We start from the raw sequence: 13,886 nt of genomic DNA on the forward strand, positions 1-13,886 counted from the left end.
TTCCTCAGCAAAAAGAGGAGGATTGGCGGTAGTTAGCTCAGGGCTAATCTTCCTCAAAAAAAAAAAATAATTGAAAGTTCATATGGTCCTACCTAATACATAAAAACTGTATGATACTAGCAAGGATCTTTATTTAATAGCCATTTAAACTTAAATTCAATGACCTAACAGCATGCTTCAATGGCACATTCACTTAACTGATTAGCTAGACGGTCAGAGCATATTGGATACAACTGGCACATTTAAAAATTATTTTAATCCATTATGGTGCAATGCTCAAAGTGAGCTGCTTAGAACTCTCTCCACTCTGAATATAAATTTCCACATATATTCTATAATTAACAGAACTTATGTCATTTCTATACACTGTATATGAACGAAAGTGACAAGAGACAATGGGATCAGTTTGAGATTTTCATGTCCACCTTTGATTCAGGGCACCATGCCAAGGGGCTGGGGCTTAATGCAAACAATTCTATGAACATTACCGACTTAAATATTTTTATAAAGATAAAACAGAGATAAAATTAATATTAAGGGCAGTCATGAAAAGGGGTAGAAATCTAAAGAACAAAGTAAGAGAGTCTTTATAGAAAAGGCAACAAATAGTTTCCTGGCTTTTGTAAGATATATTTGTGGTGGCTGTCTCCAGAACCAGTAGGATCACTTGGCTACCCTCTTTCAGTAATCAATTATCAGAAAAAGCGGAAGGTAAGGGATGGAATGAGTGTGTATGGGGGGGTGACGGGGGGGGGGGCTGGAGGGTACTACTCTCTTACGCTTCATGCCAGAAAATCAAAAACAAAACACTCCCAAACAATACTTGAAGTTACAGTACTTAACAATGGCTAATTTTATTATTGGTAAATAACAGTTGATAAAGTTAGGTTTTGTTTCTGTAGGCCTTTCTTTTTTTGTTTTTTTTTAAAGATTGGCACCTGAGCTAACATCTGTTGCCAATTTTCTTCTTTTTTTTTTTTCTTCTTCTTCTCCTCCCCAAAGCCCCCCAGTACATAGTTGTATATTCTAGTTGTAGGTCCTTCTGGCTCTGCTATGTGGGACACCGCCTCAGTGGTGAAACCCTGGGCAACTGAAGCAGAGTGCGTGAACTTAACTACTCGGCCACGGGGCCAGCCCTGGCTTTTCACTTTTGAATAGTTAAAATAGTTGCTGGACATTAACAAAGAGAAAGTTAAAATCTAAGATACGAATCAGATTTGGGACACAATTTGAAACATAAATGACATAAAATAGTTTTTTGGCGATCATTCTTATCCAGCAACGCTACATATAGCTGTTATGCAATAGTTTGCATTTCTGATTGCATGTCTGCTATTTAAAGAGCTCAAAGCATCACATAAAATCTATAAAATGAGATAAAAATGTATACATACCATGTACAATAAAAGCATACAATATACAGATGTATCTGTACTCGGCATTTTTTTAGATAGCCATTTTGAGGAGAGCTATTTTTTACCATATAATTGATACTGGTATAATATCATATAGTTTTTATTTTTAAAACATAAAAACTCTGCTTCTCATCTAAACTAACCTTTATTCGTTTCTCGGCCTCCAATAATTTGGCATTTGCCGCTTCTTCCTTCTTTTTCTTTTTAGCCTGTGTATGTGAAACAGTTCTCAAAGTCAGGCAACAGCACCACCACAGCTTGAAAATAATCTCAGACTTGAAAATGGAGCTACATACCTCACAAGGTACAAAACAATACATAACACAGATGTGGACAATTACAAAATTTCCCCCAGTTAACATTATATTTAACATACTAATTTCATTTCTAACATATAGATTAGCATTAAGATATACCAAAATTTTTAAATTCATGAGTATGTCAGCTTTTCTTGTTTTTGTCAAAAGCTGTTAAAAGTCTGAAATAATTGAGTGTTTATGTTATTTTACTTTAAAACATAATCACAAAAAAGAATTTTATGTCATTATTGCTGTTTCTCCTGATTTTTAAAAGCAAAACATGATCACTGTAAAAAATTCAGAAAACAGTATAAATTTTAACTGATAAATAAAAGTTATTTAAAAAATAAGTCAGTAACATTTAAAAAATGCACATGCCCACTTTATTTGAAATTTCTTTTTTAATACTTGAAATTTGAGAGAAATAAATCCATACTCAGCAGATTCAAATAAAACATTAAATCTGATTTTTCCTAGCTGTATACTGTGGTTAAATTCAAGGTTTTTGTTTATTTTTTAATGGAATGGAAACTTACAATCTTTGATAAAGCACATTTTGAATATCAAGATCATGCTATCAAATTTGAGCTTCATAATCTTAAAGTCATTAACTACGTAGATGTGTCATAACTATTTAGTAGTTGTCAACTTACGTTAAGACAGGAATATTTTCGATTTGGGGTTTTTTAAAGTTAATTTGAAATGGATAAAGGAATATGTGTATATTTCTAGAAGGGATAAAACTCGTAACATTGAAAACCTCAGTTATCCGGAGCTCTCAGGTAATAAATTGTTCTTTATTGCAATCGTTTCTTGAATAGCTGAGAGGTTATAATTCTGAACATTACAAGTTTATTTTCACAATTTTGAATGGAAACAATTTTGAGATCTATGCCTGCTTAGAAACAGTACACTAAACATAATTTGGTTTTTTCTTGATGACTGGGGCAATTATTCTGAATATCAGTTATTATACTGCACAATTTTTTTTGAAAGATTTTATTTTATTTCCTTTTTTCTCCCCACAGCCCCCAGTACATAGTTGTATATTCTTCGTTGTTCCTTCTAGTTGTGGTATGTGGGACGCTGCCTCAGCGTGGTTTTGATGAGTAGTGCCATGTCCGCGCCCAGGATTCGAACCAACAGAACACTGGGCCGCCTGCAGCGGAGTGCGCGAACTTAACCACTCGGCCAGGGGCCAGGCCCTATACTGCACAATTTGATAGAACAAGGCCTTTTGGCTGTGAAGGTGCTGAAAATTGCTTCCCACTCAACTAAAAGATTAGAGTTCTTCTGTATTTTCCCCTGCTGTCTTTTGGCTACCACTTTTGCTGATGCCAATATATGTCCTACAGAGCTAGTCCATCAGCTTGCAAAGAAGAGGGATATAACAGAAAACAGAAAACCGAGCTGGTTAAACTGTTTGTACATTTAAAATTTACTTTTACTTTTGTAATGTTTTTATTTCTAAATTAAAAGCAAATATCTGACTACAAGTCATAATGACTTTTCTAAAAGTAAAGAACATGAGTTTTGGCACATGAACTTTATGACAACTAAATTGGCTGTCCAGAGGTTTTCCATTGTTCTTCTTTCTCCTCTATCTTATTTCCTGGGTTTTTACTGTGAAGATGAGATGAGCTTGCTAAGTAAGGTTCAGGTAAGGTCTTAATGCATTATGTTAAAAGAGAATTTTTGGTGGACATATCGATTCATAAGAGTGAGAGAGCATGCAGATAAAATTTTTATTTTTGCAGATTTGAAAATATATGGCTGTATTAGTTTAATTATACCAAATTAAAGAATTATACCTCTAGAATTTGCTGGGCTCGACGTTCTTTTTCCATTCTGATTTGTTGTATTCTCTTAATTTTTTCCTGTAGGAAAAATTACGATAATTTAAGATAATGAAATAAACTAAATATCTAGGTGAAAAGTCTTTAAGTGGAATAAAATAATTTAAGACACAAGTACAGAATTACCAACAGTTGTCCATAGAGGATATAAAATTAATTAATTAGCTTAATATTATATATACATTCAGATCAAATTAATGATTTTATAAAATTGCTCAAAACAATTTATAAAATACAAATGTTAAATATGTATATAGAAATCAGGTAAATCAAGCTGATTGAACTCATTTAGCCAGCGGATCTTTACAAATATTTGCAACTACACATAATACTTAATTTGAAATAAATATGAGATAGAATAATATAAAAAATAGTATATCAGGAGTCACAAAACCTACGGCTAGTCCTGAGTTTCTGTCATTCATTGTGTGATCTCGAGCCAATAATAACTACTCTCATATGAAACAGGGGGAAGTGCTTGCCCTTTTTCACTATGTCAGATTAAATAAAAGATACTTAAAAAAGTTTATAGTGCCAGACAATTATAATAGATTATTAACAATTTCCATATTATAGTTTCTTATTTCACATGATAAATAACATGATAATATGACATTGCTTTTAACTACTGTAATAAGCCCAATTCAGAAATCTGTAACATTTGTTAAAAATGGATTAATTACAATTTAACATTCTAGAGAATGATTCACATGACATAACTGGTATTCACATTATCTAAATTTAATGTACTAGTTTTCCTTTTAGAATTCAGTGATCATCTAAATTTTGAAAAAACTTTAAACTTTTGAGTTTAAAAAGTGTTCTCATATGCTATAAGCACATTGTTAATTTCATGTTCATACACTTCTTTGATAGTCCTAAACTGGCAGTGATGAGAATAGACACACAGTTTCCAAAAAAAACACCCAAATTTTCCTAGTTACAAATTGCATTTGCCCTAGGATTTCCAGAGCCAACGCATTTTATAATGTGTATATTACAATACCTGCTCCAATTTCCAGATGCTAGTGGTACTTTTTTAAAGCTATATTTTTTATTTACTTATTTTTTCAATTATTTTATTAAGATCATAATGGTTCATAATGCTGTGTAATTTTGGGTGTACATTATTATTTATCAATTTCTCTATAGACTTCATCATGTTCACCAGTAGTCTAACTTTTGTCTGTTACCATACAAATGTGCCACTTTACTCCTTTTGCCCACTCCCAGCCTCCTTCTCCTCTGGTAACCACTAATCTGTTCTCTTTATCCATGTATTTGTTTATCTTCTACATATGAGTGAAATCATGCAGTATTTCTCTTTCTCTGTCTGGTGAAGCTATGCTTTCATATGTTTTTAAATATTTCTTTTTTTGCACACTGATGTTACTGATTCCCTGCAGGAGTCTACCACAAGATAATGAGATTTCTGGCATTACTGTTCTGAATTTAGAAGGCTGGTCATATGCTATGATTTTGCTGTTGGTGGTCCTATTTTGGTTTTAAATATTAATTAAAGCTTGCCAAAAAAAAAAAAAAACCCAAGTCTATCTTTTGTTTCATTTCTGAGTCTTAGAGAAGGTTGGACTTGATCCATATTTGAAGTATTTATTTAGATTAGAACTTGAGACCTAAGTAAAGCATACACTTGATTTAATTTTTCTGCTTCTATCAATCCTAAGGTTATAAGGTGGTATGTTCTCAAGTCAGCAAAAGTCATTCATTGTTCTCTTATGCATGGAGATAAGCATGGAATCTTAGGCTTAAGTATACTCAGTCTAGAGCTTTATCTTAACCGTCCAAGTGATTTATATATATGTACACAGATTTCATAGTGTTTTCATTAGCATTAGCAGAGATGAACATTATTTACAAGTTATTATAATATAGGTTCTCCTTATAATATTGAGTACCCAACCACTGACCTACCTGGGCATTTTACATAAAATATCTTACTGATCATAGAAAAAAACCTGAACATAGGACTTGAAATTATCTTCTTTTCACCTAAGAGAGAATTGAAGTTCCTAGAGAGTAAATATTTTTCCTAAAGCCAAATAGTAAATACAAAGCTCTGGTCAGATTCCAATGCCTTTGTTCCTTCTGTTCATAATAATGCTTCCGGCAAGGCATCCAGAAAATTGCCTTGAGGACTATCTGGTGATATTTTTGGCCTACTAGGTGGAAAAAACAATCCAGAGGAGGAGAAGCACGTGCTACTATTTTATTCTAGTCTAAAGCTGACTTTAAAATAGGCATTGTGTAACTGACTCTGTGAGCAGACCTATGCTATACTTTGATTCACTTTGTTGGCAATAAGGAGTAAGTCAGATAGCATTCTGAGACTAGCCTCAGATAAACATCTTGATGAATATCTACCATCAGCTCATTTGCATTAAAGTGCTAGGACACTGGGACCCCATTGATTTTTTTGACGAGCAGTGAAGACTGTGTAGACTTAGGGTGTCACCACTTCAAGACTTTAGGATCACAAAGCTGAATCGAAAGTGCTGACGGGATTTGATGGGTCTCTAGCCACTGGGAAACAGAATAAGCTATAGAAAAGTATAACAGAAACAGTAGTATTTCACTTTAAAATGAAATATGAACTTATTTCTACATATATATGTAATAGCAGTAAATATTTATAATATTTTAATAATTGCATTTATTAGACTTTATACTTTTCAGTCAACCTTACAGTGTCTTCAGCAATCACAAGTAACCAACTAAGGAAGAAATTCAAGTCTACAATTGATTACTTTAAATTATGGTAAAAGAGTATATGATATAGTTTGGTGTATTATATCTGTCTTTTAAAAAGTGAGCACTGGTTTGTGCCAGGTACTGTGGAAGGCACTTTATATTCATTATCTTCATTTAATCTTCAGATAATACAGCTATTTTCTTTTACAACGGAGGAAATAGGCTTAGAGGTTAAGTAATTCATCTAAGGTCACAAAATTATTAAGTAGCAGAGCCCATATTCAACTGCAGGCTTCCCGACTACAAACTCTAAATTCTTTTTTTTTTTTTTAAAGATTGGCACCTGAGCTAACAACTGTGGCTAATCTTTGTTTTTCTGCTTTATCTCCCCAAATCCCCCCAGTACATAGTTGTCTACCTTAGTTGCAGGTCCTTAGGCATATGGGACGCCGCCTCAACGTGGCCTGACGAGCGATGCCATGTCCACGCCCAGGATCTGAACCAGCGAAACCCTGGGCCGCCACAGCGGAGCACGTGAACTTAACCACTCAGCCACGGGGCCAGTCCCAAACTCTGAATTCTGAATCCCAATTTTATATCAACTCTCTCTAATCATACTGCTTTACTCAATACTGGAAAGAAGCTTAGAGATAACCGCATCAAATGCAGCCCAAGCCACTCATTATTTAGGAGCTATTTATATAATAGCACAATTGAGTTCATTTCATACTCAGAAATAACTACTTGCTGTTTGAAAAAAATTTTGTTTTGGTGAGAAGATTGGCCCTGAGCTAACATCTATGCCAACCTTCCTCCATTCTGTATGTGGGATGCTGCAACAGCATGGCTTGATGAGTGGTGTGTAGGTCTGTGCTTGGGACTGGAACCAGTGAACCCTGGGACACTGAAGTGGAGCATGCAAACCCAATCACTATGCCACTAGGTGGGCCCCTAAAATTTTTTAAAGAATAGTAGTTTATCTCCACTTTCTTTATGCTTTAAAGGTTATGTGAATACAGTCATGCATTGCTTAATGATGGGGATACATTCTGAGAAATGTGTTGTTGTGTGAATATCATAGAATGTACTTACACAAACCTAGAGGGTATAGCCTACTACACACCTAGGCTGTATGGTACTAATCTTATGGGACCACCATTGTATATGCAGTTGATCACTGACAAAAACGTCAATATATGGCACGTGACCAAATGTCATGGGAGATGGGAGAACAGTTCACATACTCCCATCTTAAATGAAGTTCACTATCTTATCATGTGATGCTTTCCCTATGAGAATTTAAAATTTCTTTTAAATCTATTTAAAATAGATACATCATCTATCTATACTTAATTTTGAAAATTACAGAGGAGAGGGACATTGTAGATATACAATAGAATGCTGGATATACTGAAATAAAGCTTTCTTCATTTTTTACAGTAGTAATTTTTAAGTAGCTTTGAAAGTATTCAGAAGCAATGGGAGCAAACCTTATTCTACATAACTTGAATTGAATTTTTTACTAGTATTTTACATGTTTTAGAACAAAAAGCTTTTCTTATTAAAATGTGAACATTTAAGGGGCCAGCCTGGCAGCATAGTGGTTAAATTTGTGTGTTCCACTCTAGTGGCCTGGGGATTGCAGGTTTGGATCCTGGGTGTGGACCTAGACACCGCTTATCAAGTCATGCTGTGGCAGGCATCCCACATATAAAATACAGGAAGATGGGCACAGATGTTAGCTCAGGGCCAGTCTTCCTCAGGAAAAAGAGGAGGGTTGGCAGCAGATGTTAGCTCAGGGCCAATCTTCCTCACTAAAAATAATAATAATAATAAAATATGTGAACATTAAGCAATATCCTTCATTTGCTGATACATTAATTTAAAAAGTTTGAAAATTATTCAAGATGTCAACTTATATTCAAAGTCTATCAGGATAGTAAAACTACTTATACAAATTTACTGTTTGGTAATCATTTCCTAAAAAACTTAGAAGAGAAGACTTAGCTTAAAAATAAGGTGAATTTTAACTAATAGAAGATGACAACTTTCTAAATAAGATACATGATATTAATGTGAAATACACTTCACTCAGAAATCAAAATGAAAATAATGTGCATATATACATATACAAATAGGTTCCTAAAATAATGCCTGTGTTTTAAAAATCAGTTCCAATGCGTACACATACCTGTTGTTTCATAATCTTTATCTGTTCCTTTTGCTTTCGCTTCTCCTCAGCAGCCATTATTGCTGTGATGAAAAACCAAAGCACAGATATCATCAGAAAAGGAATGAAGAGGAGAGGACTCTTAGGAATTCCCCAATATTCATTCTTCAACTTGATGATACCATTTAAATCACTCACCTTGCTGTTTTTTAGCTTCTTTGGCAACCCGAGCCTGTTCCTGCTTTTGAAGTTTTCTCAGAAGCTTTATTTGTGCTGCTTGCCTGGCTATTTCTGAAAAACACAAAAATTCAAGGAATATTATTAACAACTTTACATTACTGCTAGCGTAAAAATAATAACTGTATAAAACTGGTATCATCAGGAAGGACGTAATTTTTACGAAAATTGCCAAAGGTTAGATGTCAAGTAGAGGAATGGTAGAGCAGAAAATGTCTTGTTCATTTTCTCTAGAAATTGCCAAACTGTTTCATCAAACACAAAACAGAACTACACAAACTACATATACAGAACGACACAAAAATGATGCTTCTCTCAATCATCATCACAGAGGCTAATCTAAGAAGATTTTTTTCACATTTTGTGTAATCCTCACTTAGCAGGAAAGTAGCTGCTGAAATGTAAATGCAGCAATGCACTTCAGTCTTAAAGATAAAACACACAAAAAAGAGAAAGAACCCAAATAAAACAAACACAACTTCCTCAAACTCAGTGTTTCAATCAACTATATGAATGGTAAAGTTTCTGAGTCCACGGATATTTTCATTATGAAGGAGACGGACTAAATCTCCTAAAGAGAAAGAGTACAGAATGTCAAGGAATTTTAAGGACAACCTAGTTCTCATAATTTTTAAGGACAAATGTATGAACCGGGGATAGATTGGTACAATTAATGGTCCCAAGTCTTCATTCTTCCCTCTATTCATGTGTCATTTTTCATGTGACTTTGCAGCTCCTCTTATCAAAAGATGGAATATATTTCCTCATCCTCTGATTCTGAGTCCAGCCGAGTGATCTTTGGCCAATAGGACGTTAGCAGTTGTGATGCAAGTAGAAGTCTGAAAGTGTACTTGTGCTCTTTCTATTTTTACTCTCATGCCTTGCCCTTTACGATGAAGACATGTTTTGGCTAGGCTGCTGGAGGCTGGGACACATGGAGCCAGTTGACTCCACACACGTGAGCAAGCCCAGCCAAGATCAGCAGAGCTGCCTAACTTACCTCCAGCTGATTCTATCTGCACAGCAATTAATGCTTAGTATTGTACACCACCGAGGTTTTGTTGTTGAAAGCACGTAATGTCATGCTTTCTTCTGCTGACAAATTTGGTCAGAATACTTCTAACTATAAATGTGGTATATATAACATCACTCATAAAATCATTTTAGAAAATACCACGGGACATTAGACATTGTTTTAAACTTTGTATCAGAGGAATAGTTTTAAGAAACCTACATATTATATTCATCAACAATGAATATGATTGGGTAATAACTGAATAACTTGAGCTCTACTAATAATTGCCACCACTTACTGCACTATTGTATTATATTTACATGATCTTGTGTAACCTTCATAACAACCTTACAAATGAACAACTTCATAATAACCCAGCTTTCAAATGAAATAACTAAGGCTCATAGAGGTTAAATAGCAGAGCCAAGATATAAACCCAGGTCTTTCTGACTCCATAGTCTATATGCTACTACTTCTAAAAATCCTTAAAGAAATTTGAACACCTTGAGATTTTAGATAAAAATTTAACCCTAGGTCCTGTAACAGCTGAGGTGAAGTTGATTACTATGGCTGATTTTCTATCATTAACACTTAAAAAAAGAGAAAGGGACATAAAAGGGTCTAATTTTATCTACCAAATAGGGAGTGTTAATCAAAGTTGAAATGGAAGTTGATGCTAAAGTATATCTCCAATTTTCCAATAGTTTTCAATATTACGAGCTTATAAGCATCATCAAAAATTTCTGAGCCACATAAAAATAATCTGTTCACTAAATACTCTGGGAAATAAAAATCTATAAACCGGCCTGCAGAGTCAGCAACCTCTGATAATAATATACCTGAAGGACATCGTTCTCATCTATACAGTATCAGGTAAAATATTTTTCTAGCATCTAAGGATTGAAAGCTTTCACTGAATTCTGCTGTAAAGACCCAAATCTGCCTTAAAATGAAAAACGTGTTAAGTGGTTAAAAAAATGTTTCCGAGAAAATGTGACATAAGTATGATCTTTTGTTCCAAGCTAAATTGATGCTCTCCAATAGAAGTTTGGTTTATAAAAAGGAAACTATATAGGTGCATACTTGCGTATGAATGTATCAGTCAATTTTAAGCCCCATACAGGTATAAGGCAATTTTAATTTTTAAAACCTTAGGACAGACAAACACCAAGAATTTCAACTCCTATCTTTCCACTTCAGCAAGGAAGATACCATTTTGATTAATCATTACAAATTTATATAGCTTAAATTTTATATTATGATCAGTTGGAGAAGAAGATGTAAAAAAATGTTAAAAAATTAGGGACACTATGGAGGAAGGAGAATGAGTTAGAGACCTCGAAAATTCACTGAGGCTCTGAGGAATAAATTGCTCTCAATATCTTCTCGTTTATTTGGTTTATGGTTGCTTAAAATATTATCTGTTATAACTAAATTTTGAAATATTAATTTGAAAAATATCTTTTATGGTTTAGGAAATTACTTGTCTGCTTAAATTTCATAGATGAAAGCTTATTTTCGAAATAAAGTTTATTTTCACATAGAATTAGGGATAATTTGGATATACCACATTTCTTTGACTCTAAGATGCATTTTTAAACATACCTAAAGTCAGAATGCGCCTGACAGTTGGCAGCACTCTTCTTTCTTAGTGGTACATCTTAAAATACTGGTGCATTATATAGACTATGGCATGTCAGATTCTATGATACATGAATTGGGCAGGTGATACTTGATATCTTAGAAAATCTAAGATAGGAATGGTGTTGCCAATTAACAGGTAGGTTTATTTATATAGTTTGAAAGTCTTTTTCATATTCAAAGCTTTTCAGTTTCTTAACTGTATTTTATAAGAAATTAGAGAGCTCCCATTTCACAATGCTTGGATGTACATTCTAAGTTCACATTTATTTTACTGCTTTGAACATTTCTTCAAATTAAATCCAGTTTTTCAGTCTAGTTGAGTCCTACTAGGACAATAAAATATAACAGAAACTTCTAGAATCCCCAAACTGTTAATGTAGAAGCCTTTTAGAAATAAAAGTGGTGATAAAGTGATTTATTCCTACTTTCTTTTCTTTCCAAGAAAAAACATGCATATTACACCACATATATTTGTAAATATTGACAATAATTATTTATTTACCATTACATATTTAATATTTATACATATGTTCAGAAAGAACATATGTACACAATAAGGTCAAAGATAACAGAATTTGCAAAATACAACATAATATAAGAAGGCAGAAGTATGCTGTGTTATAGAAACCAATTCAACATCTAGAGGGAGAAAAAACACTGGGTAAAAGGTGAATAATTAACTTCTATTTTGTTAAATTAAAATTCAATTAATTTTGCAAATATAAGGTTGCCATTTTGGATACTAAGTATTAATGATATTAGTACTAGATATGCAAAACATGCATGAAGAGCCCATGCTTTTGGTATCAGTTAGTTTCAAGCTTTCTTATTTTATGCAAACAATGCACACAACACAATTATCCATTCTTCAAAAGAGTGAGCAGTTTATTGACAATTCTAATTTTAAAAACTCATCATGTATGGCTATATCTGTCAATACATTAACTTTCTTTTTTACCCTTCACTAGCAACTGTTCAGGAGAGATCAAAGTCTTAAGAGAAACCAAATAAAATAACACAAAAAATATTTAACTAAGATACTAAGGCAGAGAAAAACTTACACAACATTAAGTTGTATGCCAGGCAGTTAACCTACACGCCACTGGTGGAGTATGAATTGGGGCAACCTATTTGGATATAATATTTGCCTGCTGTCTACTAAAATTGAATAGGCACATACCCTTTGATTAAGAGATTCTGAGATTCTATGTCTAGGATTTTATACTGTAGCTAGCCATATCTGGAGAAGGATGTAAAGATACGTTTAATGTGTATGTATTTCAGCATTGTTTGTGATAGCAAAGATTAAGGAAATAGCTTAAACAGTCATCAAAAAGAGACCGGTCAAATGAAGTATGGTAGAGCCATACGTGGTATCACTTATGATTCAGCCATTAAAAACACAAGATTGATTTTTAAGTGCTGATACAGAAAGATATTCAAGATAAACTAAGTGGAAAAAAAAGCTGAATAGTATGTACTCTGTAAGTCCATTTATTTTAGAACTCAAAGATACATACATGTATACCACAACATATTATATATGCATATATATATACATATTATATATATGAGTGTTTGAACGTGTATATGTGTGTAGACATTTCTGGATAGATTAACAAAAAACTGTAATAATGATTCTACTTGTGAGTGTCCTTTATTTTAAAGCATGCTGTTCTACGAGATTTGTCAGGGATATTTGTTTTATAATATAAACAAACCAGCTACAAAGAAATTATTTTTATGATGGTGTTTACAATAAATAGACATAAGTCAGGCTTTTCATCCAGAAAAAAAAAACCAATGAGAGGAAGTAAATTCTGTTAGTCCTTTAAGTCAATTTTTATTATTAAACCTTTATTTTCCATGGATTTTTATGTTTATATATATTCTTGTGAATATAAGACATCAATACATATGTTCCTACGCATTTAGATAGCCTTAAGAGGCTTCATATTTGCAACTAGAACTCAAACGCATAGCACAGCTCTTTTATTTTAGTCAGTTTTCTCTGTGTTAGACATAGCATTGGAACTCCATCTTGATAATTTATGGATAATTCTGAATCATAAATACACTTGAGGTTATTACAAGCACTTTGTACTTGAGAAGTGATGCTTTCTGGTGATCTTAAATACTTTTTTATTTAAATCTATTAGTTGGGGATTTTGAAAATATATGCAATATATTCAGACTACAGAAGAACTCAAACTAAAAGACTGGGGTTACTTACCAGTAATTGGAGTTCTCTGAAAATTTACTCCACAGATCCACATATTTTGTTGTTATTCCCTTGTAACACCTCAAGGAATCGGGAGCTGTTAAAATGAGAATTTCCAGAAGGTTGGCACAACCTTAAGGCATGTGCCAAGTGCTGGTTGATTCCCTTTCTGTGCAAGCCTTAAAAGCTTATCACCCACCTTTGTAATTCTAAACACACAAGGTATGATGTGTTTATGAGTACGGCTCTTGAGAGGAGCCTACCTAATCAAAGAACTCCAGTTACCAGTGGGACTCCTTATTTTCTCATTTTTATTCTAA

General features: G+C 33.4%; 1 protein-coding gene across 50 annotated transcripts in view; it reads right to left on the reverse strand.

Annotated features, from left to right (window-relative positions):
• Nucleotides 1–13,886, reverse strand: part of BAZ2B (bromodomain adjacent to zinc finger domain 2B) — a 290,353-nt gene that overhangs the window by 75,641 nt on the left and 200,826 nt on the right. For 49 of the 50 annotated variants that reach the window (XM_070507912.1, XM_070507924.1, XM_070507921.1 and 46 more), the window contains 4 exons: nucleotides 8,648–8,740; nucleotides 8,471–8,532; nucleotides 3,526–3,591; nucleotides 1,559–1,624 (listed from right to left, as the gene is read on the reverse strand). In XM_070507912.1, the coding sequence (XP_070364013.1) occupies nucleotides 1,559–1,624; nucleotides 3,526–3,591; nucleotides 8,471–8,532; nucleotides 8,648–8,740 (287 nt within the window). The remainder of the gene's footprint in view (nucleotides 1–1,558; nucleotides 1,625–3,525; nucleotides 3,592–8,470; nucleotides 8,533–8,647; nucleotides 8,741–13,886) is intronic. The other variant, XM_070507905.1, reaches the window with a different exon arrangement.

This window comes from Equus asinus, chromosome 4, assembly GCF_041296235.1.
Source record: "Equus asinus isolate D_3611 breed Donkey chromosome 4, EquAss-T2T_v2, whole genome shotgun sequence".
Taxonomy (NCBI): Eukaryota; Metazoa; Chordata; class Mammalia; order Perissodactyla; family Equidae; genus Equus; species Equus asinus.